Source organism: Bufo bufo, chromosome 9 (assembly GCF_905171765.1).
Source record: "Bufo bufo chromosome 9, aBufBuf1.1, whole genome shotgun sequence".
NCBI lineage: Eukaryota > Metazoa > Chordata > Amphibia > Anura > Bufonidae > Bufo > Bufo bufo.
Window position 1 is genome coordinate 58096343 of NC_053397.1, and position 27060 is coordinate 58123402.

Consider the following 27060-nt stretch of genomic DNA (forward strand, 5'->3'; position numbering starts at 1 on the left):
TGCATTTATCTATATACTCCGGCCGTTGGATCCAAGGCCATCGGTGAGGCTGTTGCATCTAATTGGATACATCAACAAGGACCGAGTGGTGCTGCCTCTACACTTTGTTTATTACTATCCCAAGGATAGGTCATCAATATGAAAAAACTCAGAGAACCTCTTGAAGATACCCCCAATACTGTGCCTGTTGTGCTCCCCCCATGTCCACAAATACTATACACCCTGACTGCCCTTATTGGTAATGGTGCCCCTAATAGTGATAATACTCCCCAAGATAGCCCCCATTAGTAGCAATGCCCTCCATATTGCGTCAAATAATAAAAACGCCCCTACAGTACTCTAGTAGCAATAATATAACCATAACGCTCCCAGTGGCTCTAATGTCCACCTGTAGTGCCCCCACTGTAGTGCTTCCCCCCCATAGTGCATATATATATCTATATATATATATATATCTCTAAAGATGAAAGACGGACAGCACTCCAAGTAATAGTAGTGGTGTTTATTCACCCATGTGGATGGCAACGTTTCAGCTCATACAAGAGCCTTTTTCAAGCTGAAACGTTGCCATCCACATGGGTGAATAAACACCACTACTTTTACTTGGAGTGCTGTCCGTCTTTCATCTTTATTATACGGGGTAAGCTGCTACATCCCTGGACCTAGCACCCACATTGTTTTCTTTCGGTGCCGCCATTTGTTTTCTCATATAATATATATATATATATATATATATATATATAATATATATATATATATATATATATATATATATATATATATATATATATATATATATATATATATATATATATATTCCACTGTAGTGCCAGTATATATAATGCTCCTCCATTCCTCCCCAGTAGTGTCAAGTATATATAATGATCTCCTTCCACCCATCCCTGGTGCCCCCAGCAGTGTGGACATTTTGTATGAAAAAAAAAAAAAAAACGCCTTCCTCCTGTCCCCCCCGCCGCTGTCTGTGATACAGACCACATTACAGTGGGACATATAAGAGGATTGGACTACAACTCCCAGCATGTCCAAGCAGTTATTATGTAATATCAGAGTACATTATAAGAGGAGATCTACAACTCCCAGCAGACCCAGGGTGTTGTAATGTACCCTGATATTATAGAATGGCCTGGACATGCTGAGAGTTGTAGTCCTCTCCTCTTATACCTCTTCTTGTAATGTACACTGATGTTACATAACAAGCTGGACATGCTGGGAGTTGTAGTCCTCTCCTCATACCTCCTCTTGTAATGTACTCTGATATTACATAGCAGGAGGTATAAGAAGAGAGGACTACAACTCCCAGCATTTCCCTGGCACTTACATTGAGTCCATACTTCTTCACATGCATGGCTGGTCTTCTTCATTACTTTACTGCACTGCTGAGCTCCACCTCCTGTTCTGGTCACATGATGGTGAGGTCATCGCAGGTCCTTCATCCCCTCTTCTCTGCTGAGCTCCGCCTCCTGCATCTGACATTATAGCAGGTCCTGTCAGCACTAGGGTAATGATTTCTCTTAGGGTCTATTCACACATCCGTGTGTGTTTTGCGGATCCACAGATCCGCAAAACACGGACATCAGCAATGTGCGTTCCACATTTTGTGGACCGCACATTGCCGGCACTTAATAAAAAAAGGCGCAATTTTTTTCGGGAACGGAATTGCGGACCCAGAAGTGTGGGTCTGCATTTCCAGATCCGGCCAGCACATCATGCAGCCCCATAGAAATGAATAGGTCCGCAATTCCGTTCCGCAAAATGCGGAACAGATTTGCGGAGGACGTGTGAATGGAGCCTTATATGTGAGGGAGGAGACTGTACACTGCATTGTAAACTTCAGCTGTCCGCCCGTTTGCTTCCTCGGACGTTCAGCTGAACAGCAGCACTGAAGCAGGGGGCCCCTTAGACCAGACCTGGGCAAACTACGGCCCGCGGGCCGTATACGGCCCGGCGGACCTTTTAATCCGGCCCCCGGGCGGAGCCAGAGGCGTGCCAAGCAACGATACCCCTCCTCCGCGAATGAAGAGGACTTCCGACTCGGCGTGCTGCGTGTGGCATGGCGCGGTGGCAGGGAGGCAGCGTCAGCGGCAGTACTGTCTAGGTAAGACACAGCAGGGGGGGGGGGGTGCCTCGTGCGAGCCGTACCCGGGACCCGGCCGGCCGCAATTATTCCCTTCTCTGTAACAGCGCAGCGCCCGCGGCTCTCATAGTATCGGCTGTGACTGTCTGACACTGACAGTCACAGAGCCGACAAGCATGAAGCTGCGGCCGCCTCCCCCTGTGCTGTGTGTAGTCAGTGTGACTAACACATGGCTGATCATCTCTGAGCATTACGTTTCTAAAGGCAAGGGGGGGGGGGAGGGGTGTGTACTATTGTAAGGGGGGGGGGGGGTGTTCTGTATATGATGGGGGGGCCGGGGGGGTGTTCTGTACACAAGGGGACAATGGCTGGATTCACAGGGGACAATGGCTGGATTCACATTGGACAATGGCTGGATTCACAGGGGACAATGGCTGGATTCACATGGGGACAATGGCTGGATTCACAGGGGGACAATGGCTGGATTCACAGGGGGACAATGGCTGGATTCACAGGGGGACAATGGCTGGATTCACAGGGGGACAATGGCTGGATTCACAGGGGGACAATGGCTGGATTCACAGGGGGACAATGGCTGGATTCACAGGGGGACAATGGCTGGATTCACAGGGGGACAATGGCTGGATTCACAGGGGGACAATGGCTGGATTCACAGGGGGACAATGGCTGGATTCACAGGGGGACAATGGCTTTCACTAATATGAGTCACAAATAGTGAAAAATGTTCATTGTTTTGGGAAATTTTGTTTAATAAATTTAAATTTTTTTTCTTGTAAGGCAACCTCACTTTTTCATTGTTTAACTATAACAAGTACTCGTACCAGTTGTCCAACAATGATATTTACTGCTTTTTATAAAGAAATACAATTGATTTTATGCAGTATTGAGTTTAGCCTTTTGGCCCGGCCCTCCAAAATATTTTCAGTTTCTCATGTGGCCCCATCGAAAAAATAATTGCCCACCCCTGCCTTAGACAATGGGTGCCCTGTGCAATTGCCCCCAACCCGCCCCCCCCCTAACGCCGGCCCTGCCTTTGAGTCAAGATCCAACTTTCCAACGAGCCTTGGCATTTGGCAAGGTAATATAGCCAGGCCAGATATCCAATGGGTGGCGCTGGCAAGATGGTCCTCTTTCTTGGGAAATATCCAATTCCATGAATGATGATTCTGACTGAATTATACTTTGTGGGTCTTTTGGTTGGTAGGAGGGAACAAGTATGGGGGTGTATTAATCCATGTAAACCTATGAAGGTATCCTACACTCGTAGATTTGGCATTAGTGATAGATGTTTGGCATAAATTGCTGTAAATATTGATTAATTATTACAATTCTCTCCCAGCTCGGTTGGTCCATCGGCCCTGCACATCTCATCAAGCATCTGCAGACTGTCCAGCAGAACTCTAATTATACCTGTGCCACTCCATTACAAGTAAGTATGGCGTGTTACTACAGTGGTGAGACGAGAAGCTGACGTTTCATAAACCCGCTGAATCCAATTATAACTGAAGCAAACGTGTCAGCATCGAGCATGTACTGGTATTACAGAACACTACCTGTTGTGGTGCGGTATTCATTGTAGAAGATGTGCCAAAGAGGCTTATTCTGTATCAGAATATATGGGAGAACCAGATGACCAGAAAATAATTTTAGGTAGGGTGCAATGGTCGCTGCTGTCACCAGGCTTGATGCAGAAATGCACATTGATTCAGGACCATACATTTCAGCACCAGTTGGGTCAATTGAGGTTAAAGGGATTGTCCAGGCTGTTTTCTTTCAGAAACGGAGCCACCGCTGTCCACAGGCTGTGTAAGGTATTGCAGCTGAGTCCCATTCAGTGGAACTGAGCTGCAATACCTTACACAACTTATTAGACAGAGGCTGTGTACAGTGTAGCCTGGGCGCAGTGTGCTGTATATCCTGGGAGGGGGGCGTGTACGGTATAGCCTGTGAGCAAAGGGGCTGTGTACAGTGTAGCCTGGGAGTGGGGGGACCGTGTGCTGTATATCCTGGGAGGGGGGCGTGTACGGTATAGCCTGTGAGCAAAGGGGCTGTGTACAGTGTAGCCTGGGCGGAGGGGGACCGTGTGCTGTATATCCTGGGAGGGGGGGGCGTGTACGGTATAGCCTGTGAGCAGAGGGGCTGTGTACAGTGTAGCCTGGGCGCAGGGGCACCGTGTGCTGTATATCCTGGGAGGGGGGCGTGTACGGTATAGCCTGTGAGCAGAGGGGCTGTGTACAGTGTAGCCTGGGCGCAGGGGGACCGTGTGCTGTATATCCTGGGAGGGGGGCGTGTACGGTATAGCCTGTGAGCAGAGGGGCTGTGTACAGTGTAGCCTGGGCGCAGGGGCACCGTGTGCTGTATATCCTGGGAGGGGGGGCGTGTACGGTATAGCCTGTGAGCAGAGGGGCTGTGTACAATGTAGCCTGGGCGCAGGGGCACCGTGTGCTGTATATCCTGGGAGGGGGGGCGTGTACGGTATAGCCTGTGAGCAGAGGGGCTGTGTATTGTATAGCCTGTGAGCAGAGGGGCTGTGTACAGTGTAGCCTGGGAGTGGGGGGACCGTGTGCTGTATATCCTGGGGGAGGGGGGGGGGTGTACGGTATAGCCTGTGAGCAGAGGGGCTGTGTACAGTGTAGCCTGGGCGCAGGGGCACCGTGTGCTGTATAATCTGGGGGGGGGGGGGGGGGGGGTGTACGGTATAGCCTGTGAGCAGAGGGGCTGTGTACAGTGTAGCCTGGGCGCAGGGGCACCGTGTGCTGTATATCCTGGGAGGGGGGGCGTGTACGGTATAGCCTGTGAGCAGAGGGGCTGTGTATTGTATAGCCTGGGAGCGGGGGTGGGCCGTGTATGGTATACAGTATAGCCTGGAAGTGGAGGGGCCGTGTATGGTATATCTTGTGAGCGGAGGGGCTGTGTATATAATACTATAGGTGTATTATAGCAGACATGTGCTACGCCCAGTATGGTTTGTACTTGCATGGGCACTCTGGCTGGTATTTTGAGGCCATAGCGACACCTCTGGACCGAACACCAATGTGTTATTAAGGCCTAAAGGGGATTTATGGGTTAGTAATTTTTTTACAAATGGGTAAAAAAAATAAGCAGTACTCACCCTCATCGATTTGCTGCTGTTTTGACGCTGGTCCAATTCCTGCGGCTCTTCACCTCTTGGTCACGGCTCAACGCTCCAGGGAATAATGTCTCAGCCAGGCTTGTACTGCCACCTACTGGAAGTAATATTGTATAACACATTGGTAATATTACTGACCAGAGGCTATTTGAAGACTATGTAGTCTAGGGAGATACACACTGGGATGCCCAGGAATGATTTTGTGTGTGTTCTTGGCCCAGAGGAATGACGCTCTGTCTCTCCCATGTCCTCCTTTCATGTGCAGGAAGCCCTGGCCCACTCTCTGCTCAAGGACGTGAAGAGGATGGACAAGCCTGAATGTTACTTCAATGAACTGCCTCGGGAACTGGAAGTGAAACGTGACCGCATGGCTCGCCTGCTTCAGGAAGCCGGGTTAAAGCCAGTCATTCCAGAAGGAGGGTATTTCATGATTGCTGACGTTTCTGTCCTAGGTAACACATCTACATGTAATTGTTTCAACAGTCTTAGCAGTCCGTAATGAAACATGACTTCTCATAATGTCACGGACGTTCCCACGACAGGTGGCAGGAGATCGGTGGGACTGGCAACACGTGGTTTGATCTGACATGTTTTCCGTTTGGATCAAATGACGTCTGTTTCTGGTGCTTGCCACATCTTCTTTCCCCAGGTGTGGCTATTATGGTCATTTAAGGCTACTTTCACACTGGCGTTTTGGTTTCAGTTTGTAAGATCCGTTCAGGGCTCTCACAAGCGGTCCAAAACGGATCAGTTTTGCCCTTAATGCATTCTGAATAGATAAGGATCCGCTCGGAATCCATTAGTTTGCCTCCGTTCCGTCTCAATTCCGCTTTGGAGGCTGACCCCAAAACACTGCTTGCAGCGTTTTGGTGTCCGTCTGATGAAACTGCGCCAAACGGATCCGTCCTGACACACAATGTAAGTCAATGGGGACGGATCCGTTTTCTATGACACATTATGGCACAATAGAAAACGGATCCGTCCCCCATTGATTTTCAATGGTGTTCAAGACGGATTCGTTTTGGCTATGTTACAGATAATTCAAACGGATCCGTTCTGAATGGATGCAGACGGTTGTGTTATCTGAACGGATGCGTTTGTGCAGATCCATGACGGATCCGCACCAAACGCGAGTGTGAAAGTAGCCTGACCTTCTCTATTTATTGTTTCTCCCACTATGCTATGCGGTTTATAGCTTCAGTTTGAATTGTGGCTAGCTGGTGTGTGGATCTCGGCTGAGTTCCTGGTGCTGCCATAGCCACTTGAAGTTAAGTGTTTTCTTTCCCTTTTTGTATTTTGTTTGGGTTATTTTGTGTGTTGCATTTCCCTGTCATTTGTATTAAGGCCTGAGGGAGACTCCTGTTCATTCTTCCTTTTGGAGGAACAGGTTGTATCAGTCCTGACATTAGTAACAGGGTCCTATAGGGTGAGTTAGGACATTAGGTATTCTGTGTATGAACTCGCCTACCTCTGGGGTCTGTTCATACTGGTAGTTAGTCAGGACTTTGATTAGGGTTTTACTAGGATGTGTCCATCGCCTTTCCCTTGTTTCCAGGCCCTATTCCCTCACCCCTTTCCTTTCTGTGTTCGGTGTGGTGTTTTCCTCGCACACCCGAACGTGACACATAATGGCACACATGCTCCTGGGACCCTTTTAGGTCACAAGATCCATCATTCCCAACAGCAAGCCTCCAAGTTCTGCTGTGTCTGATTCACAACTGCATGATCTGCTGCCACCTAGTGGGCATCTATATAATACAATTGGTGCCTCGAACAACATGCATGCTACTTTTTCATTTAGTTTAACCCCTTGCATACCAGGAGGTTTTTGCGTTTTCATTTTTCTTCCCTATCTTCTTTGAGCCATAACTTTTTTATTTTTCCGTTAACATAGCCGTATGAGGGCTTATTTTTTGCAGGGTAATTTGTACTTTCTAATGCCACCATTATGGCATACAGTGTAGTGGGAAGCTGGAAAATAATTCCAAATGGGGTGGAATTGGAAAAAAACACAATTCCTCCACCGTTCAATGGGTTTTGTCCCTACGGCGTTCCCTTTGTGGCAAAACTGACCCCTGCCCTTCATTATCTGGGTCAGTACAATTACACAGATGCCACATATGTATAGGCTTTTTATGTCTAAATAGTGTAAAAATTAATTGAAACTTTAAAAAAAAATATATATATTTTTTTTTACATCACCGTATTCTGACCCCCATCACTTTTTTTTTATAGTTATAGCTACTGAGCTGTGTGGGGGCTCTTTAGAGAGACCCAGTGTATTGAATTAAATTATTGGCATCCTCATTTTTTAGCTTTTAGATGCCGTGATCACACTTGATCACGGTATCTAAAGGCTTTAATGACTACGATTGGCATTATTGCCGGTCGCGTTCATTAGCCGCGGGTCTCCGCTGTTTCAAACAGCAGGGTGCCATGTTTACCCATCGCTCCAGCGCCGTACATGTACGGCGCTGGTAGCAAAAGGGTTAAAGAGTACCTGTAAGCTCTCCTGACATGTTGTCATGATAAGTGTGGGGGGAAAAACTCCATACTAAACACAGGAGGGAAGTGGAACAGTAACTGGGCCTGGAAACTAGGGAGGAAACAGGTCACCTCCTAAACAACCCTAATCCAGGCCCTAACTACCTATCAATATGAATAGACCTTGAAGGTAGGAATATTCATATGCTGTATACCTAGGCCCTTATATCCCCATAAGGCCCTAGAATGAGGTTAGGACGAGAGACAACCCATTCCTCCCCAGAAGGACGAATGTAAGTCTCTGTCTCAGGCCCAGATACAAACAACAGGGAATATAACCAACACAAAACAATAAGAAGAGACAAGACTTATCTGAAAGTAGAAAACTGGCACTCCAGAAGCACCACAGAGTACAACCGACCAGCTAGTTAGAAGGCAGGAAGAAAATCTATAAACCGCACCTCCAAGAGTGAGAAGCGGCTACTTATTGGAAAGGTAAATTACCAACAAGCAACACCTGAAGCAAGGGGTGTGCCATTCACCAAAACACAGACACAATAAGATTTGCAGTGAACTTGTCAATTTAACCCATGAGTTGGCAGTCTCTCCAAGCTCCTGGTACCTGCCACGGGAAATGTCCGTGACACATGTCTGTTTAATAACTACTTGCATTCCCCCTGCAATAAAAATTCTGGAGCATCTCGTACTGCATTATGTCAGTATGGTTGAATAGATACAAGGTCATGCAGAGACACACAGCATTTTAAATAACTATAATGCCCTGCGATCCCGTAAAGAGTGTGTTTTCTGCCCTGGACACTCTTGTCTCAAAAAGGCCTTAACTTTGCAAAGTGCCATTGATTAGTAGGTGCAGGGTCAAGCAATTACGCAATGTGTTTGTAACTACAGGGAGTATCTAGTGAATCAGTGCTTATATGAAATACATTTGCTGAAAGTATTATTATTATTTTATGATCTGTTGAAGGTGTGGATCTTTCTGAATTCAAGACTGATGAAGCCTACGATTACAAATTTGTAAAGTGGATGATAAAAACAAAGGTGAGCAAAATGACGTGAGCACTGCCTGACATTGTAAGACAGCCAGATGTACATGTATAATGAAGGCACAGACGGCAGAGGACCCCCATGCAAGAACAGTATACAGGCGTCTTGCTCTCAGAGCTAATTATAAAGCATTCCCCAGTTCCACCATTAATCTATGAAATTCATGACCTTAAATAAAACCTAGTGGACGACAGTAGCAAGCTGCTTTTTATGTGGCAGTGGCCTCTTTACTGGGTTCCTACGGGCACAGTAGGTCAGAGAGCAGAGATAAGGAGCCTGTCAGCTCCCCAACTGATGGAAAAGAGAGAAAATCCAGAGGCTGCAACCAGAGCATCTCAGCTATGTACAGAAAAAAAAAGGCTCCATGTTTTTTAATAAAGACCAATTGAAAAAAAAAGATTTTTAGCTCAAACTCAGTACAATGCAATAATAAAAAAATTGCCTCCCAAAGGTGGACATGGCCTTTAAATCTTTAGTAGTGCAGGGAGTGTACAGGAGACTGAAACCTTAACCATTAAACTATTACTCTGTACCTGTGCAATCTGTTGTAGAAACTAGCGGCTATCCCAATGACAGCATTTTGTGGACCGGAAACAAGGAATCAACTAGACAAATATATACGATTTTGTTTTATCAAGGTAAGCTAATAAGTATATTACATACACTTCCAGTGTACTTGTTGTTTCAGGTTACTTTTCTGTATGTGTACATGAGAAGTAACACTATATCTGGCCACTACACGACTGATAGCTTGCTTCCCCTCTGCAGGCTCCCTCCATTTGTCAGTTTTTACTGAACTATTGGATGAAGACTAGCTGTCATGTCTCCCATACACCGCACAAGCATAGAAGAGGAGACCCCCTCCCTCTCTCTCTCTCTCCCTCTCTGTAACTCCCCCTGCCCCATTAGAAGCAACAATATGGAAAATAGTCTGTAAGAGTAATGTACAGTGTACCTATGAATCTAGCATTGGTGTGAGATAGAAAACCTACTACAGCCAGCAGCAGTGTCTCTGTGGCTCTGTCTTCTTCCAGCAGCTCCGTGCTCTTTTGCCCTCCATACCTCTCCATAGACTTTATCTTCTATTACTAATATTACAAGGTTTCTTATATCCACTTGTACTATTGATTTATAAAGCAAAGAATGGGCCCCTGCAGAAGGGGAGGGGGAGTATAATTATTTTAAAATATAACTTTTAATGAGGTCTCGAAAATACAGAATAATAAGACTCACTACACAGTATAGACATACATACACAAACGGGCCAACTTAATGGTACCCTGTGGCTGGTAAAGACAATAAATCTGCTCCGTCTGGGGAAGACGTGAACAGTCTTACCAGACCCTTTGTAGATACTGGGGTAGGTCCGTGATGACAGGAGCCAGGAAACACTGGATGTATACCGTGCGGGAGCTCGTACGTCTGCCGTGTAGCCGTGTAGATGGAGCAATAGGACTGGTCCTATGTGACCCTACCAGAGGTGGAGGGGGCTATTATGCTTCTACCTATGTACGCGGAGCACTCGCCCTGAAAAAAAGGGCGACCCCGTCCGGTAGCCTGCCCCTATCTTGGACCTGATCCCTAAAACTACAAGCAATTTGCCAGTGCAAAAAATAATAATAATGGAGTTGCTTCCAATGGTCTCCCGACGTGGCACGTTTCTGTCCGTGACTCTTCAGGGGAGTGAATGCAGGAAGATGACGGAGAGATAGCCACAGGTCAAATACCTGAGGCTAAGTAAATACTGGGGGGGGGGAACAAGCAATAGAGGCTTGTAACTGCTATCCCAGGGTGGTGAGATGCAGTCTTGCACAGGAGGTGTAGTCCTGTGCTGGACGGTCAGGGGGATGCAATGATCCACTATCAGGTGAGTCCCTTCTGGTTGGGGGAAACAACGAAATAAACCAGCCTATTGATTTATAGAGTGTTTGTTGAAACAATAGTGTCTAATACTTCAAAATGTGAACATCCGTCTATACCTCTTTTATATATTTGTGAGATTGGAGTATTATTTGATTATCTGAGGTCAGTTTGAAAGGTGACTTAGGCTACTTTCACACTGGCGTTTTGGCTTTCCATTTGTGAGATCTGTTCAGGGCTCTCACAAGCGGTCCAAAACGGATACGTTTTGCCCTAATGCATTCTGAATGAAAAAGGATCCGCTCAGAATGCATCAGTTTGCCTCCGTTCCGTCTCTAGTTCGCTTTAGAGGCGGACACCAAAACGCTGCTTGCAGCTTTTTGTTGTCCGTCTGACAAAACTGAGCTTAACGGATCCGTTCGGACACACAATGTAAGTCATTGGTGACGGATCCATTTTCTATGACACAATAGAAAACGGATCCGTCCTCCATTGACTTTCAATGGTGTTCAAGACTGATCCGTCTTGGCTATGTTAACAAACGGATCTGTTCTTAACGGATGCAGACGTTTGTATTATCTGAACGGATCCGTCTGGAGTCTGTGCAGATCCATGATGGATCCGCACCAAACGCGAGTGTGAAAGTAGCCTTACAATGCATTCAGAACATAACAAAAAAAAGTCAAAGGCTCTGAAGACTTCCCGAATGCACTGAACCTCCATACCGACTCAAGAGTAACTGTAGTTTCCTATATTCCATAAATGAATAATACAACAGAATATGAAAAAACTTTGTAATATATGTTATCAGAGAAAGATGCTTCCTTGCCCTCTTATCGGGTTTTTCTCTTGCTCCCCTCTTCTTCACTAACTCTTGATTTTAATTCTCAGATCTGTCTTCAGTAAAGACAGGCAACCTGCTCACTCAAGGATCAGATTGCATAGAAGTCTGTGGAGAAGGGAGGGACTGCTAGTCCCGACCCACCTGCTCAGGAAAAGTTAGAGTTGGGGCTCAGACGGCCGTAGTATTCTGAATTACGCAAATTGCAGAACGCGGTTGGCCGGCACTATGATAGAAAATGCCTATTTTTGTCCGCAATTGTGGACAAGAATAGGACGCAGTCTATCTTTTTTGTGGAGCTGCGGAATGGAACTAGAAATGCGGATAGCACACTGTGTGCTGTCCGCATCTTTTGTGGCCCCATTGAAATGAAAGGGTCTGCACCCATTACGCAAAATTGCAGAACGGATGCGGACCCATTCATATGGTCCTCTGAAGGAGCCCTTAAAAACAGGACTGCAGAGAGAAAAACTGCTAAAAATTGTCAAGTACACCTCACATAATGGCCAGAAACCGTGTTATTCCTCATGTACAGCCACATTGCAGCTTAGTCTGAAAAGTTACCTGAAACGACAGCTACACTTTTAAGCATTTCTCCTGAAACGTATTTTGAGATTTTTCATGACCTCAGCATGTTGGTTTGGCAGAGATTCATTGGAGACCAATAGTGTTGAGCGAACTTGTGTTTTAAGTTCGGCGTCTAAAGTTCGGGTTATCGAAGAATCGCGTTATGGATTCTAAATTCCGTTATGGTCTGTGGTAGCGGAATCTATAACGCGATTTTTTTCGATAACCCGAACTTTAGACGCCGAACTTAAAACACAAGTTTGCTCAACACTAGAGACCAAGCAAGATTAAAGGGGTTCTCTGGTCTCAGATGAAATTCCTCATTGCTTTTAATCTACCCCCTTCCTGTGACTTCTGTTCAAGAGCTCTAGCCATCTTTCCCACGCAGTGCTTCGAACATCGCTTGAGATGTAGCTTTGAGGGATCAGCAGTCAGCAGAGTCTTGGATGGGAGCTGGCGCATGCGCAGTAGCTCTAAACTGTGTGCCTGTGTGGTAGTTCCTCTGATGTTCTTTTCCAGCTCTCCAGCCTTTTCTTCTGGGCATGTCACGTCTGATTTCAGTCTAGCGCTGGTGGTCGATTCATCCGGAACTGTCTGCAGGAGAGCGCTGTGAGAGATGGGAAATATAATGTCACGGACTGGAAATGATGCTACAGGAAGAGATGTAAACACCAGTAATATTACATACTGATCTCTAGGTATTATAGGCGGGTAGTAGTAATACAGTGTTTGTGGGAGTTTGATCGGCATCCCTGCCGATCAGCTATTTGAAGAAGCACGATGCTACCTGCACGCCATCTACGTTGTAGTGGTGGCGCAGTGTAATTACAGCCGTTTGTCCCTTTAAAGTGAACGGGAGAATTTCTAATTATACTGCACCACAACTACAGGGGTGCTAGGTGTGGGACCCCCCCCCCCCCCCCCCAATCTGATATTGATGACCTATCCTGAGAACAGGTCATCAGTATTATGACAATGAACAACCTCTTTAATGTGAGGAATTTATTTCTTTTCCCCCATAAGGGGTTTTAAATTTGTAATCCTCTGGTCACTTGTCTAATACACTGCAATGTATTATGCCATTTAGGCCATGTCACCCCCAGAGGGTGCAGTTAGGGTGACAGAGCACCCTCTTACATAGGTGCAGCAGGATGTCAGCTGTATGTCATGACAGATATTTCTTTTTTTGTTCCTTACAGCAAGACGAAACATTTGACGCCGCTGAGAAGATCCTGAAAAATTGGAATAATTGAAGACTGGAAAAATGTAATCTGTAGCTTAATGAATTGAATAGCAATGTTGCCATAATCTGTAGCATCGGTTAAAGGGATTCTGTCACCTCGTTTTAGGTTATAGAGCTGCGGACATGCACGGCTAGATCGCCGCTAGCATGTCCGCAATATACCTGTCCCATAGGTCTGTGTCCTTTTATTTAGTTTCAAAAATGATTTTAGAGATATGTAAATGAGCCTGGTAAGGAGCCCAAGGGGCTGCACTAACCTTCCTGGTGCCCAGCCTCGCCCCCTGTGAAGGAGTCCAGCACCGCCTGCGTCCTCCGAATCTCCTTCTTTCTTCACAGTTAGATCGCCGTAATCTCGCGCATGTGCAGTTCCTTCCCTGAGGCTGATGCGCGAGATTACGGCGATCTAACTGTGAAGAAAGAAGGAGATTCGGAGGACGCAGGCGGTGCTGGGCTCCTTCACAGGGGGCGAGGCTGGGCTCCAGGAAGGTTAGTGCAGCCCCTTGGGCTCCTTACCAGGCTCATTTACATATCTCTAAAATCATTTTTTAAACTAAATAAAAGGACCCAGACCTATAGGACCGGTATATTGCGGACATGCTAGCGGCGATCTAGCCGTGCATGTCCACAGCTCTATAACCTAAAACGAGGTGACAGAATCCCTTTAAGGTTTTGTTCACATTACTAGTCTAAAAAGATATTTGCAGAAACCATTCTGATATTATTCTTTTTAAAGGGGTTTTCCAACCCCATGAAATTTTTACAAACCGCACACAGCAGTATAAAATAGGTCAATCCCTGGTTCCTCTGTTTACCGGGCTCCAGGGATGACGTTACGCGTCAGCTTGTGACCACTGCAGCCAATCACTAGCTGTAATGATGTTGTGTCGACACCACTGAAGTTACAGTTGTGGTTACATGTAGTTTCGACACGTCATTGCAGGACCCCACTAAACAGACCGATAATGACATTTAGAGTTGTAGGGACTCAAAGTGCAGGGATAGTTGTGTGGCTCGGACGACTCCCTGGCAAGTCAGTGGCTTCCATCTAGGTGCTGGACCCCAACACACAATAATGTCAATTTCGTAGGAATCGAATATGCCTATTTTTATATTTTTGGAGTGTGGGAGGAAACCCCTTTAATCCGTGAGGAAGGAATGCATAAATTGCAACAAAAAAAGCAATTTATTCATTTTATCCCATTTCAGTCTTAGGCCTCTTTCACACGAACGGAAGTACGGGGCGAAACCCCACGGAAGCACTTCGTAGGGTTCCGTGCTTCCGTCCCGCATCTCCGGATTTGCGGACCCATTCAAGTGAATGGGTCCGCATCCGTGATGTGGAATGCCCACGGAACAGCGCCCGTGTATTGCGGATCCGCAAATGCGGTCCGCAATACGGCCACAGAGCGCACACATTCGTGTGAAAGAGGCCTCAATGTGAGGCCTTGCATAGACTTTAATCTGTGATTTCCGTTAATATATTATAAAAGAAAACGCTAAATAAAATCTAGAAGTCTCTGTTTTGTACATAGCCACTTCCTGTCAGGTATATAAACTCTGTGGACGATACTATATTGTGTGGTCTGCTGCAGTATCCAGAGTCTACACCACATGCAGTAGTAGCACCATTTTCAGCCTCTGGTCAAGCCAAACTTGGTTGGTCTGGGATTCCCAATTCCCAGGCTGTTGTGACTCTTGAAAACTGCCAGAAAACAAAACGGTGGATGGAGCAGGAAGCATGGGGCCCCATGCTGTGTAGTTTCTAGTGCTGGTGTACTGAAGCCCAGATACCATTCACTTGAATACACCACCATGGCCACTACACAGTGGACAGAGCCTTCTGGTGCCGGCAACTGATGAAAATTACACTTACAGGTAATTCGATTTCCAGGAGTCCCTCATCAGCACCACTTGCGGTTGACCTCTTGGGGCAGCAAACACCTCCAGTGTTTTCCAGGCTACTACACCAGGATGGATGCAGCTGATTTATTAAAACAAACAGGAAACCTTTTATGTGCTAAATTCAGATAGTAGATAATAAGGGAGGGAATGTAAGGGTACTATCAGGAGGGACTCCAGGAAATCCAATTACCGGTAAGTGTAATTACCCCTTTCTATTTCATGCCTCATGACAGCACCACTGGAGAAATACCAGAATACAACTCTTTAGGTAAAGGACAGGGTATGCAAAGCCTAGAGGATAATAAGTCCCAGCGCTGTGACTAGACCGAACGTCCTGACTGTAATATTAGGGGAGGATGTCTGAACCCACTGTTCAAGATTTTGAGCTATTCAGAAACTGTGTCCTGTCTCTCTTCCTGCTCTGCCATAGACATAGCAGCAGCAGGAAGAGAGACGGGAGACTGCACGTGTACACTGTGCGCGCCGTCTTCTCATACAGCTGATCAGCGGGGGTGCTGGGTGTCGGGCCCCTGCCGATCTGATATTGATGACTTATCCTGAGCATAAGTCATCAATATCGGAGAACACCTTTAAGATGGTAAATCTAATTACACAACTGGGTTTGATTAAGAAAACCAACCAAAGGACGGCAGAACTGAAAGATCTGTATTTTAAAGCTTCCTATTCAGGATTAATGCCCGAGAATAACAAGTACTTGATGAAGGAGATCTTCATCTGGTTATCCGGGGCCACAATCTTCATCTGAACTCCTGACCACAAAACATATCTGAGTTGAAGTCTCTGTATTAGATTCTGCGCAGGAAAGATGGCAAGAAGATGATAAAGTTGTCACAGTCTCCTAAAAAACTGGTTTATACGTTAAGTATTACAGCGGAAGGAGCAGAGACTGCTCCAAACACATTTAAAGATTTGTATACGCCAAAGGAGCACAATGACAAAAACTGTATACGCAATACATTCTAATCATCTGCAGGTGACATGTGACTTGTACTTACCAAGACGGAAAGCACGACCATCCACCTGCGCATCGGACCAAAACACAAGGTTACAAGAGACCTATATTCAGCCGTGGCACTACCCTGGAGCTGTGCCCAGCACGCCACAGAGGCTGGTAAGAGTACAAGTGAAACCAGTACCATAGAAGGTGGTGATTAGTTAAAGGGGTATTCTCATCACAGACATTGTTGTCACATAGAGAGGGGACCCACACCTATCTCCAGAACGAAAGTGAAGGAAACCACAACCTTCCATTTATCGCTATGGAAGTTCATAAAAAAGCCAAGAGATGGCTCGGCTATTTCTGACTGTTCTATATCGGTGAATGAAGAGGAGGTCGTCCATGCACGTCGCTTTTTGGCCCTCCCACGGAAGTGAATAGGGAGCATGCCGCACTCTCCTTCACCATGGGTGTCCATTCTGGAGGAAGGAGCATGTCAATATAAATTACGGGATAATCCCTTTAAGGTAATTTAATTCTGCTGTGTGTTTTCTGTTTGCCGGTAGAAAACGCACCATAACCGCAGGTATTTTGTTGCAAAAACCACATGCTTTTTCTTTTGCCACACAAAAAACGCACCACACCCTTAGTCCTCTTTCACATGGGCGTCATGGATTTGGGCCGCATAAGATGCGGGTGCGTCACGGGAAAATGCACGATTTTTCCGCGCGAGTGCAAAACATTTTAATGCGTTTTGCACGCACGTGAGAAAAATTGACATGTTTGGTACCCAAACCCGAACTTCTTCACAGAAGTTTGGGTTAGGTGTTGTGAAGATTGTATTATTTTCCCTTATAACATGGTTGTAAGGGAAAATAATAGCATTCTGAATACAGGGGTTAAAAAAATAGCATTCTGGAGGGGTTAAAAAAATTAATAATTTACCTCGCCTTAATACACTTGTTCGCGGAGCCCGGCTTCTCTTCTGTCTTCCGGACCTGGGTAAAGGACCTTTGATGACATCACTGCGCTCATGGAGATGGATCATGTGGCGGACCATGTGGATTAAGGTGAGTTAAATTATTATATATATTTTTTTTAACCCCTCCAGCCCTATTTTACTAAGCATTCTGTATTAAGAATGCTATTATTTTCCCTTATAACCATGTTATAAGGGAAAATAATAATGATCGGGTCCCCATCCTGATTATCTCCTAGCAACCATGTGTGAAAATCGCACCACATCCGCACTTGCTTGCGGATGCTTGCGATTTTCACGCAGCCCTATTCTTATCTATGGGGCCTGCGTTGTGTGAAAAACGCACAATATAGAGCATGCTGCGATTTTCACGCAACGCACAAGTGATGCGTGAAAATCGCCGATCATGTGCACAGCCCCATAGAAATGAATGGGTCCGGATTCAGTGCAGGTGCAATGCGTTCACCTCACGCATTGCACCCGCGCGGAAATCTCACCCGTGTGAAAGAGGCCTTAGGTTGCCTTAACACGCTGCGGGTTTTGTTGTAGAAAATTCTGCAACCGAAAATCAGTTCCATTCACTTGAATGGGGCTTTCCGAGATCCATGTACTTGTTTCCCCGTTCAAATGAGTGGAACAGATTTTTCAGTATCGGAATTTTCGGAAAAACAATCTGCAGCATGTGAAGGCACCCTTAGGCCACCTGCACACGTTGCGGAATACGTGTGGTTTTTCAATGCGGATTCTTGTGCAGGAAAACCGCAGCTTATTACAGTACCAGCAAAGTGTATGAGGTTCCACAAATAAATGCACGGAAATTCGTGTGAATCTCATGTGCGTTCAACTGCACTCGTGGGCAGGTGACCTTAGGGCACGGCCACACGGTCAGGTTCCTGCATGCAGTTTTGGAAGCCAAAATCAGGAGTGGATCATAAAAGGGGTGAAAGTATAAAGGGCAGATATGACTTTTTTTATTTTTATTTTATTTACTCCTGGTTTTGGCTTCAGAAACTGCATGCAGAAACCTGACCGTGTGGCCGTAGCCTTAGGGCATACAGTGAAGTTTTTGAATGTAGCAAGCGGAGATTAATCATTTAGGCTCTGTTCACATCTGCGTTCAGGCTCTCCGTTCCTGTAGTCCGTCCGGAAGTAGAAAAAAAAATCAAAAAACGGATCCGTTCAACCTCCCATAGAAACTAATTGACGTATGTAAGCATACGTTTGACTCCGTTAGTTGGTAATACGTTCGGAATACGTTTTTTCAGACGGAAAACAAAATCCTGCTTGCAGGATTTTTTTCTACGTTCAGAAAAGCGGATTCTTGACGGAGCGTCCATTCACGTTCATTGTAGTAAATGAGAAACGGATTGTTACATTTTTCTTTCGCGGACATAACGTACCTATAGTACGTTTTTTTTGTTTCTGAACATGCGCAGAACAAACAGGAACTTACAAACGAAGACAGGAAAACAAGGGAGTGTCATGTGACAGTCACGTGAGCGCTACTCCTCACCATTTCTGAAGGCTGATGTGCAAGTTGGAGAAAGTCTCTTGAAAAGGGTATGAATTGATGCAATTGAATAGTATTTACTTCGATCATCTACTGGGGCATGTTATTTGGCTACTGGGGGCTAATATCTTGAAACTGTGGATGCTATTTGGCACATGGGGGATGTTATTTGTCTTTTGTGAGATGCTATTACGCTACTGGGACATTATTTGGCTATTGGGGGCAAATATTTTGAAACTGTGGATGCTATAAGGCTACTGGGGAATGCTATAAGGCTACTGGGGAATGCTATAAGGCTAGCGTGGGCCGGATGACAGTCATTAGGATCTAATCTGCCGTCTGATTTTGTGTGGGTCATTCACAATGTAGTCTGGTCTGTGTATGTTGCAAAAGTCAAATTGCAATAGGGGGTAGATATAATTTTAAGGAACAGAGGATAAATTTTGTGTTTTAACTAATCCCTGTTTTAACCCTTGTTGCATCTTGTGCCAATGTGTATGTTTAAATATGTCTATAAGCTCTTGTCTATAATGGTTCTGTAACGTTTTCAGATGTCTTCGCGTTCTCCTTCGGTTGGCAGTCGAAGTACTCCATCCTTTCACATGCAGGTAAAATTCTTTAAATAAAAATATACTATTAATGATCCAAATAATAAATATGTTTGAACCACAATACATATTTATATATTTCAGGGACACTCCGACACTGAATCCTCTGCTGGCGAGGAATTGCGTTTTTCTCCTGAACCAATGGAGTCAGTAAGTGTGGAATGTTATATTTAGATTTTTTGGTTTCTACACATCCATAATTGGTACAATGGATATAAACTCGAAAGGTACATGATTTGCCAACACCGCAAAAGGATAGATAGGCCAATGTATTGGCAACAAGATTTGAAAGAGGCATTTTGGTTGCTGCAGGGCAGGCAGACGGCAATTTTCAATGAATACAAAACTGTGTTTGTTTTTCAGACACAGGAGGGTACACATTCCATTGAAAATCTGCGAAGTAGACGTCATAACGACGAGGATGTGAGTATCTATACTTAGGTTTTCTAAAGTAATCAAATGTCTTTTGTGATAACTATATTATTTATTAGGACACAAACAGGCAAAGTGAAAATCCATCACCAGTTCAAAAAAGAACTTCCAGGCGTGGTGGTCGCGGACAACGTGGTCGTGGCAGTCGTCGTGGACGTGTAGGCCGTGTGAGTAGGCACATGTGCTGTGATGTGAGCTGTCCACACTGCCCCCAGTATACAGTATCTTATATCACCTATAAGATAACGTGGCCATCATACCTCAAATTTTTTTAATTATTAGAACAAATGACCGTGAGGATTGGAGACATTTGTTTTACCCAAACAAAAATCTAAGTGTTGCTTATCCCATAATGGACATACCATGAACAGGGGCTACTCTCTTATTAATTTAAAAGCAATGACCCGCTCGCCCAGTCTACATCTTTATAGCCGTTCACACCCAAAGATCAAATACAAGGAAACCAAAAAAAAATTTATATTTTTTTTATTAAAACCAAAGATGCAGTGGGCAGTGGTGGCACATGCAACATATTTGCTTAGAAGTTTTATCAAAAAGACTTAAGTGCTATTGGAATTGCAGGTAGCTTTTTAAGGTAATGATAACATTTGTTTTAAACCAAATAGGCTAGACAGCAAGAATTGGACGAGGAAGATAGGGAATTTCTCCCAATCATAAACTGTGAGCTGCTAATACAGCTAGTAGAAGCAAGGCCAGCTCTATGGGACCAAACAGACCCCAAACACTCGGACCACAACACGACTCGTCGACAATGGCAAGAGGTCTATGCCAATGTGGTTCCCACATGGAACGATTTGAGCCGTCAGGCTCAAAAAAATTGTGGTACATTAATTTCATTCCTTTTGTTAAATCATTTGGTTTTAGAAGATTTGATAGTGATGTTTCTAGTTGGAAGAATAGTGAAGTGAGCATAAGTTTTCTGTTCGGAAAACTTTGTTTCAACAACTGATACAGCCAATTCAGGTACCGCGAAAAAAATGGCAACAGTTTTTTATGCAATCCGATGTCAACAGAAAATAATATATATAGCATTATATACGGTTATTATAATTGTTCTTTATTTTCTAGCTGAAATCATATCAACACGCTGGAGGTCAATACGCGATAGGTTTATGCGTGACCTCAATCATGAACGAACGGCGCCAAGTGGTTCCGGTCCTTCTCAGAGGAAAGCTTACCAATATGCACCACATCTTCAATTTCTTCAACGTTGTTTTCAGCAGCGCATGTGAGTGAAATATCCTAAAGAGAAGCAAAAAATAAAATTATGAATATAGAAATTATACCTTTTATTTCCCTATCTATTATAGGACTCATTCAAGCACACTCCCTCCTGAAGCAGAACCTCTTGAACATGAGGAATCAACAGAACAATTGTCTGGACGATCTACCGATCAAACTTCGTTACCATCTCAGTCACAGGATTCTGCTCATGAGTCGCGCGGCCGCCAAACTGAGACATGTGCTCAGATTGAAGATACTCGACAGTTCATTTCTTCTGCCTTTGACCGAGTTTTAAGTAGGCCGAGGCCAGTTCGAAGACCACATAGAGTCTTTGAGGATCTTGCACTGATCTTCCGAGATTGTTTATTAAAAATAGAGGAGGAGCAAACTCGGTATAAGCAAGAGTTAACTTCCATGATCAATCATGTCGAGGTAGTTTGTCGTCCAGAACCCCTTAACCCTAATCAGCAGTTTCTATTAACGTTAAGTCATTGGATGGACAGCATGACTCCAGAGCAGAATTGTGATTGTCGAGTGACATTGATCAAAACTGTTTGGAATATTAAACACCCACCACCCTCTCAATTTGTTCCTCTGGCTCAGTCGTATCCCCCAGCCACCTCCTACCCAACATCCATGACTTCTCCACCTGCTCACTCATACTCTGAGCCACATATCGCTCCCCAGTCACAAAACTTTCAACAGTCTCAACAGTCACAAAACTTTCAACAGTCACAAAACTTACCCCTATCCCAAAACTTTCAACAATCACAAAACTTTTCCCATTCACAAGACTTTAGCCAGTCCCAAAACTTTCCCCCATCCAACACTTTACCTACGTACCACAACTTCCCACAGGCCCAAAACGTAGGCACTGCACAAAAATTTCCAGCTTTACAGAACTTTTCATCAACATCCCACATCTTTATTCCATCCCAAAGCCATCCACCGTACCAAAGACAACCTACGTCCAACCAATACTCAACGTCTCACACATTTCCACCTTCTTTCAGCCAATCCCAATCACAGCTACCTTCCTATGTCTCTGCACAAACACCTTTCCAATCCAAAAGCACTGGAAGTTCCCAAACACGTCTACAGACACCAAGTCCAGAGTTGATTTCTAGGTCAACTCCAAATAAAATCTCCATAAACGAAGGTGTTTCCACCTCCGTTTTTCCCACTCAAACCACTTTTAATACCCCTTTCTCAAACCAATCTGTTCCATACCAATCTGGTACTGATTCATATTCCCTTCATACTCCACAACATCAACAACAGGGTGATTATGTCAGACCGCAACATTCGTTCATGCAATCACTCCTAGACCAAAGTGCAGAAGATGATGGGTCCCCAACTGCTGCCCCAGGAAAGGCTCCATTCACTCAACCAAAACCCTAGTTAGCTAAATATATATTATGTTTTCTTTAAGTTTATAAATGAGTACCTGGCAAGGTTATATTGACCACAGTGTCAATTTTTTTGAAGTTTACAAATAAGTACCTCACAATGTTTATATTGACCACTGTGTCAATTTTTGCACTTTAATGATGTTGAACTTGAAACATTTTCTATGTTTAATACTTTTATATTATTATATTTATTTTAAGTATGTTTCAGATATGTGTGTAATTATTGTGCACTTATCAGCTTTCAGAAGCCCATACAAGCTGCTAAATATAGGCAGGTGGTTTGATTTCCTCGTTCGGACATTTAGATTTTCAAGAACTAACATGATAATCATAGCAGATTGGACCCTGAAATGAGTAATTGGCCTTATTATTCATGATTACTTTATCTCCGGGCCAAGGTGCTGATGACTGACAGTTTTCCAGCTAGTCTAAAAATGCCATTCATCAGCACATGGGTCAGAGACACAGAGATTAGCTACCATGACTAGACTCAGGTTGGTTCAACTCTTTTACGGTAATGGACTGCAATGATTATGATGATAGTTCTTGTTTATCACGTGTGAGAGTGACACAGTACACAAATCCATATACTGTCACTTATTCAGCACCTTGCGTGGTCTGCACAAAGCTAATGACTTTTTCAGTCTCCCACCTGTTGTTGTTCCATTGCTATTGTCTCACTATCGTGATCCTCCATTGTACACTTTCTTGAAAACTATGCAAATACAAGAATAGAAATGGCATATGTCATTACTATTTTCTTTGATATAATGTCTCATGCACAAGACTGAACACACTCAGAGACATGGGGTTTCTCAAAAAAAAATTGTACCTGCTGATGTAATTTAAAGGGGTACTGGAGGACACACCATCAGTGATTACACTGCTTCTTTGCATGTTGTGCCACCCACATGGCTCTAGTCTAGCACTTTTTGCATCATATTGATGATGCACAGTAGCCCTGCATAGCAGCATTGAAAAATGTGCACTTCCATTTGCATGTTCCATGTCACCATATAACTTCTGGCCCGCTCAAGGAAGACATGTCTCGCGGTGCATACTGTAGTGTGATGATTCAGAACTTGGTATGATGATGCTATCACATAGCATGTGCAATCATGAGAATGGTGTACACTTCAGTCACAGATAGAACAACCTTTTCACAATGGACATTTTGTTATTCCTACATGTACGGTAGAGCTTATCTTATCCTTTTGTTATGTGAATTCTACTTCCATTGTGTTGAGCTACGTGCTTTTATGGAAGTTTATTTGTTAACTTATGCTAATGATTATTAAAATATAAAAAAATATTTTAAAATAAGTATTTTTCTAAATAAATACTTTTACTATTTCAAATATACTTGGTCAGTGGTTTTAATACTTTCAAGATTCAAAACGACAAACAAGGGATATGGAGATGGTTGGAGAGGCATAGCTTACCTTTTGCTGAATTAAGGCAATAAATGTAGGTAGACCAATAGATCATGGTTGTCTCAACAATAAACAACAATATAATAAGAACAAACAAAAAAATCTATTATGTACAGAACAAATTACAACTTTTATTAACTGTACATATTTAATAAACAAACAGTAACAAACAATAGAGAATATATATTTTTTTGGAAGAACATCGCAGGAATATATAAGTTCAAATATGTTCATCCTGCCAAAGCACAGATCCAGCTGAAGAAATGAAATATTCTGCAAATTGATCGCGCATGCGACTCACAGCAACTGTTGATCTTGGGCCAGTTTCTATGTGATCTCCTGGTGGATTTAATGACAGTGGCTCCGTAGGCAAAGGCTCTTTGGTCAGTACATAATTGTGCAACACAACGCATGCTTTTATGACATCATCCACAGTATCCGTTTTCAATTGTATTGCACGAGTGAATATTCGCCATTTTGCAGTCAATATGCCAAAAGCACACTCGACCATTCTTCTTGCTCGAGTCAGTCTGTAATTGAACACTCTTTTGCGATAGTCTAGACCACGGCTGGCATATGGCTTAAGTAAATTTCCACACATTTGGAAAGCTTCATCTCCGACTAGAACAAATGGAAGTGCAGGGTTTGTAGTACCTGGTAAAGGCCGGGGCTCTGGTATACCAAAGTTTCTGGAGTACAGCCTTCTTCCCATATTAGAATTTTTAAAAACACGGGAGTCATTTGTTCGTCCAAAAGCTCCAATATCAACAGCCACAAATTTGTAATTTGCATCAACAATTGCCATTAGAATCACCGAAAAATACTTTTTATAGTTAAAAAACGAGGATCCACTACGTGGGAGCTTCAAGAGCCTCACATGCTTCCCATCCACTGCACCAATACAATTGGGAAACTGTGTCACCTCATGAAACTTGTCGGCTATGCTGATCCACTGTTGGCAAGTAGGATGGGGAAGAAATTCTTCACGCATAAGATTCCAAATTGCCCGGCAGGTATCTTTAACAATGTAAGATATTGTAGATTTTCCTAGTCGAAATTGAAAATGAAGACTGGAAAAACTTTCACCACTAGCCAGAAACCTACAAAAAAATGAAATAAAATTTAACATAAGTGTTACACAAATACTATTCACAATAAAAAAAACTGCAGCAAAACAACTTTTCGGATTGTCCCACAAGCATTAATTCAAGATCCTTCACAGCAAACAGATCAACATTACCTAGCGGTTGAACGGAAAATGGTATAAAATTTTGATGAATTTACATAGGTAACTACTATATATAAAAACGTGTCTCTTGAGATTAATCATATACTCACAATAATAATAAAAACAAAAAGGCTCTGAAACACAGTAGAAGCAATAATTGAAAGTTGTACCATACATACCGCAGAGTGACCATGAGTCGTTCTTCGGGAGTTACACTTCGACGAAATTTCGTATCCTTCCGTCTCAATCGGCGACGTAAACGTTGCGAAAGGTCATCAAAGCTTGCGACACTTACACGGAGATATTCTGCAAATTTGACAGGGTGTTTTCGGAGTTCTTGATAAAGGGTCGAATAAACACCTCGTGTCATTCGGCATGATGTAATGGGATGCACCCAATATCGCCGTCTCCTTTTCATGGATGAAATTCGCATCTTTCGAAGTTTCCATATCATATAGTCCACTGAAAAAAGGACATGAGCGGGCAGCATTGTGCCTCTTCCAGCAATTGGATGTCACAATTGCTGCACCATTATATAGCATGCAGATAGGGGAGGGACAACTGAAAAAAAAAAAAAAGGAAAATAACGTATCCGTTAGCGGAGTAAATAAACGGATTGAACGGACATTAACTGACATTTTTAATCCGTTTATTAACGTATCCGTTAGATGGTATCCGTTTAAAAACGTATGAAAATATGTCCGTTACGTTCCGTTATGAATGAATCCGTTTCAATTTTGAAACGGACGCAAGTCATAACGGAAAGCCGAACGGAGGACAAACGCTGATGTGAACGAGGCCTTAGATGATTTCTACTATGCAGAACACCAGGGGTTAATAAGGCTGCTAAACAAGCTAAATTGAATACTGCGGTGAATGCATGTTCGTTGACGCAGTGGGGCACATTTACTATAGTGTCGCCGCCTGTTTCAGTCGGACAGTCAGTTTTTATTTTTTAAATCTCATTTACCAACTGTTTTGAAGGCATTTCCGCCTGTTGCGCCTTCTTTGAGTTTTAAGACAAATTTAAGAAGTTTTCTAACTTTTGCGACTACTTCTTATTTATGTAGGTGCGCCTTATTTTGAGCCAGACTTTGTTGTAAAGAGTCTAATTTCTACTCCATCCCAGGGCTGGTGTACTTTACTGTCTCTGCGTTGGGTGGTGAGTTGTGCCACAATTTGCCTACTTTCATTGAGATGTGCGCCAAAATTCAGCTCGCTTGCGCCACATTTTCATGCAAATACTGTTTACACCAGTTTAGTGAATTTGAATGTGTCTTAAAAGAAAACGACCACTAGATATCAGACTTAAACCAAAAAAAGACAAACCAGATTTATAAAAGGATCATAAATGAGGCGCAAATTGAAGACCGACTTTGCCAATACACCTGTTCTTTTTTTACTCCAAAAAAGGTGAGCTTGGTAAATGTGCCCCTGGAACTGCATCCAAACTGCGCTGTTTGACCGCACCCTTAGTACAAAATTCGCATCCCCAATTAATGTATTCGGACATAACTGAGAGTAGGTTGCTAGACATGGATAAGGCCTCTTTCACACGACCGTATGGCTATTTCAGTGTTTTGCGGTCCATTTTTCACGGATCCGTTCTGTTTTTTGCGGGCAATAATAGGACATGTTCTATCTTTCAACAGAAACGGATTGCATACGGAGTACATTCCATTTTTTGTTTTTTTTGCAGAACCATTGAAATGAATGGTTCCGTATACGGAACACAAAAAAACGGTCGTGTGAAAGAGGCCTAAGACAGCCCTGCAACCTTGTTTCCTGTATCCCCTAGGGCAGTGTTCCTTAACTCCAGTCCTCCGGGCCCACCAGGCGGTCATGTTTTCAAGATTTCCTTAGTATTGAGCAGGTGATACAATTAGTGTCAGGACTTTCCATAGGTATTCAATCTGTGGGATATTCTCAACACCCGCAGGTGGGCCCTAAGGACTGGAGTTGAGGAACACTACCCTAGGGAACATTGCTATGGAGAGGGGATTTGCCCGCCAGTCTAAGGCCTCTTTCACACTTGCGTTGTCCGGAT

The 27060-nt window shown here is 43.9% G+C and overlaps 1 protein-coding gene across 2 annotated transcripts in view; it reads left to right on the forward strand.

The window, feature by feature from the left end:
- The window catches only part of KYAT3 (kynurenine aminotransferase 3), a 59852-nt gene extending 46421 nt beyond the window's left edge, over positions 1–13431 (forward strand). For both annotated transcript variants that reach the window (XM_040408015.1, XM_040408014.1), the window contains 5 exons: positions 3456–3545; positions 5512–5698; positions 8716–8789; positions 9347–9433; positions 13263–13431. In XM_040408015.1, coding sequence (XP_040263949.1) covers positions 3456–3545; positions 5512–5698; positions 8716–8789; positions 9347–9433; positions 13263–13316 — 492 coding nt within the window. In that variant the 3' untranslated portion in view covers positions 13317–13431. The remainder of the gene's footprint in view (positions 1–3455; positions 3546–5511; positions 5699–8715; positions 8790–9346; positions 9434–13262) is intronic.
- Positions 13432–27060: the final 13629 nt, after the last annotated feature.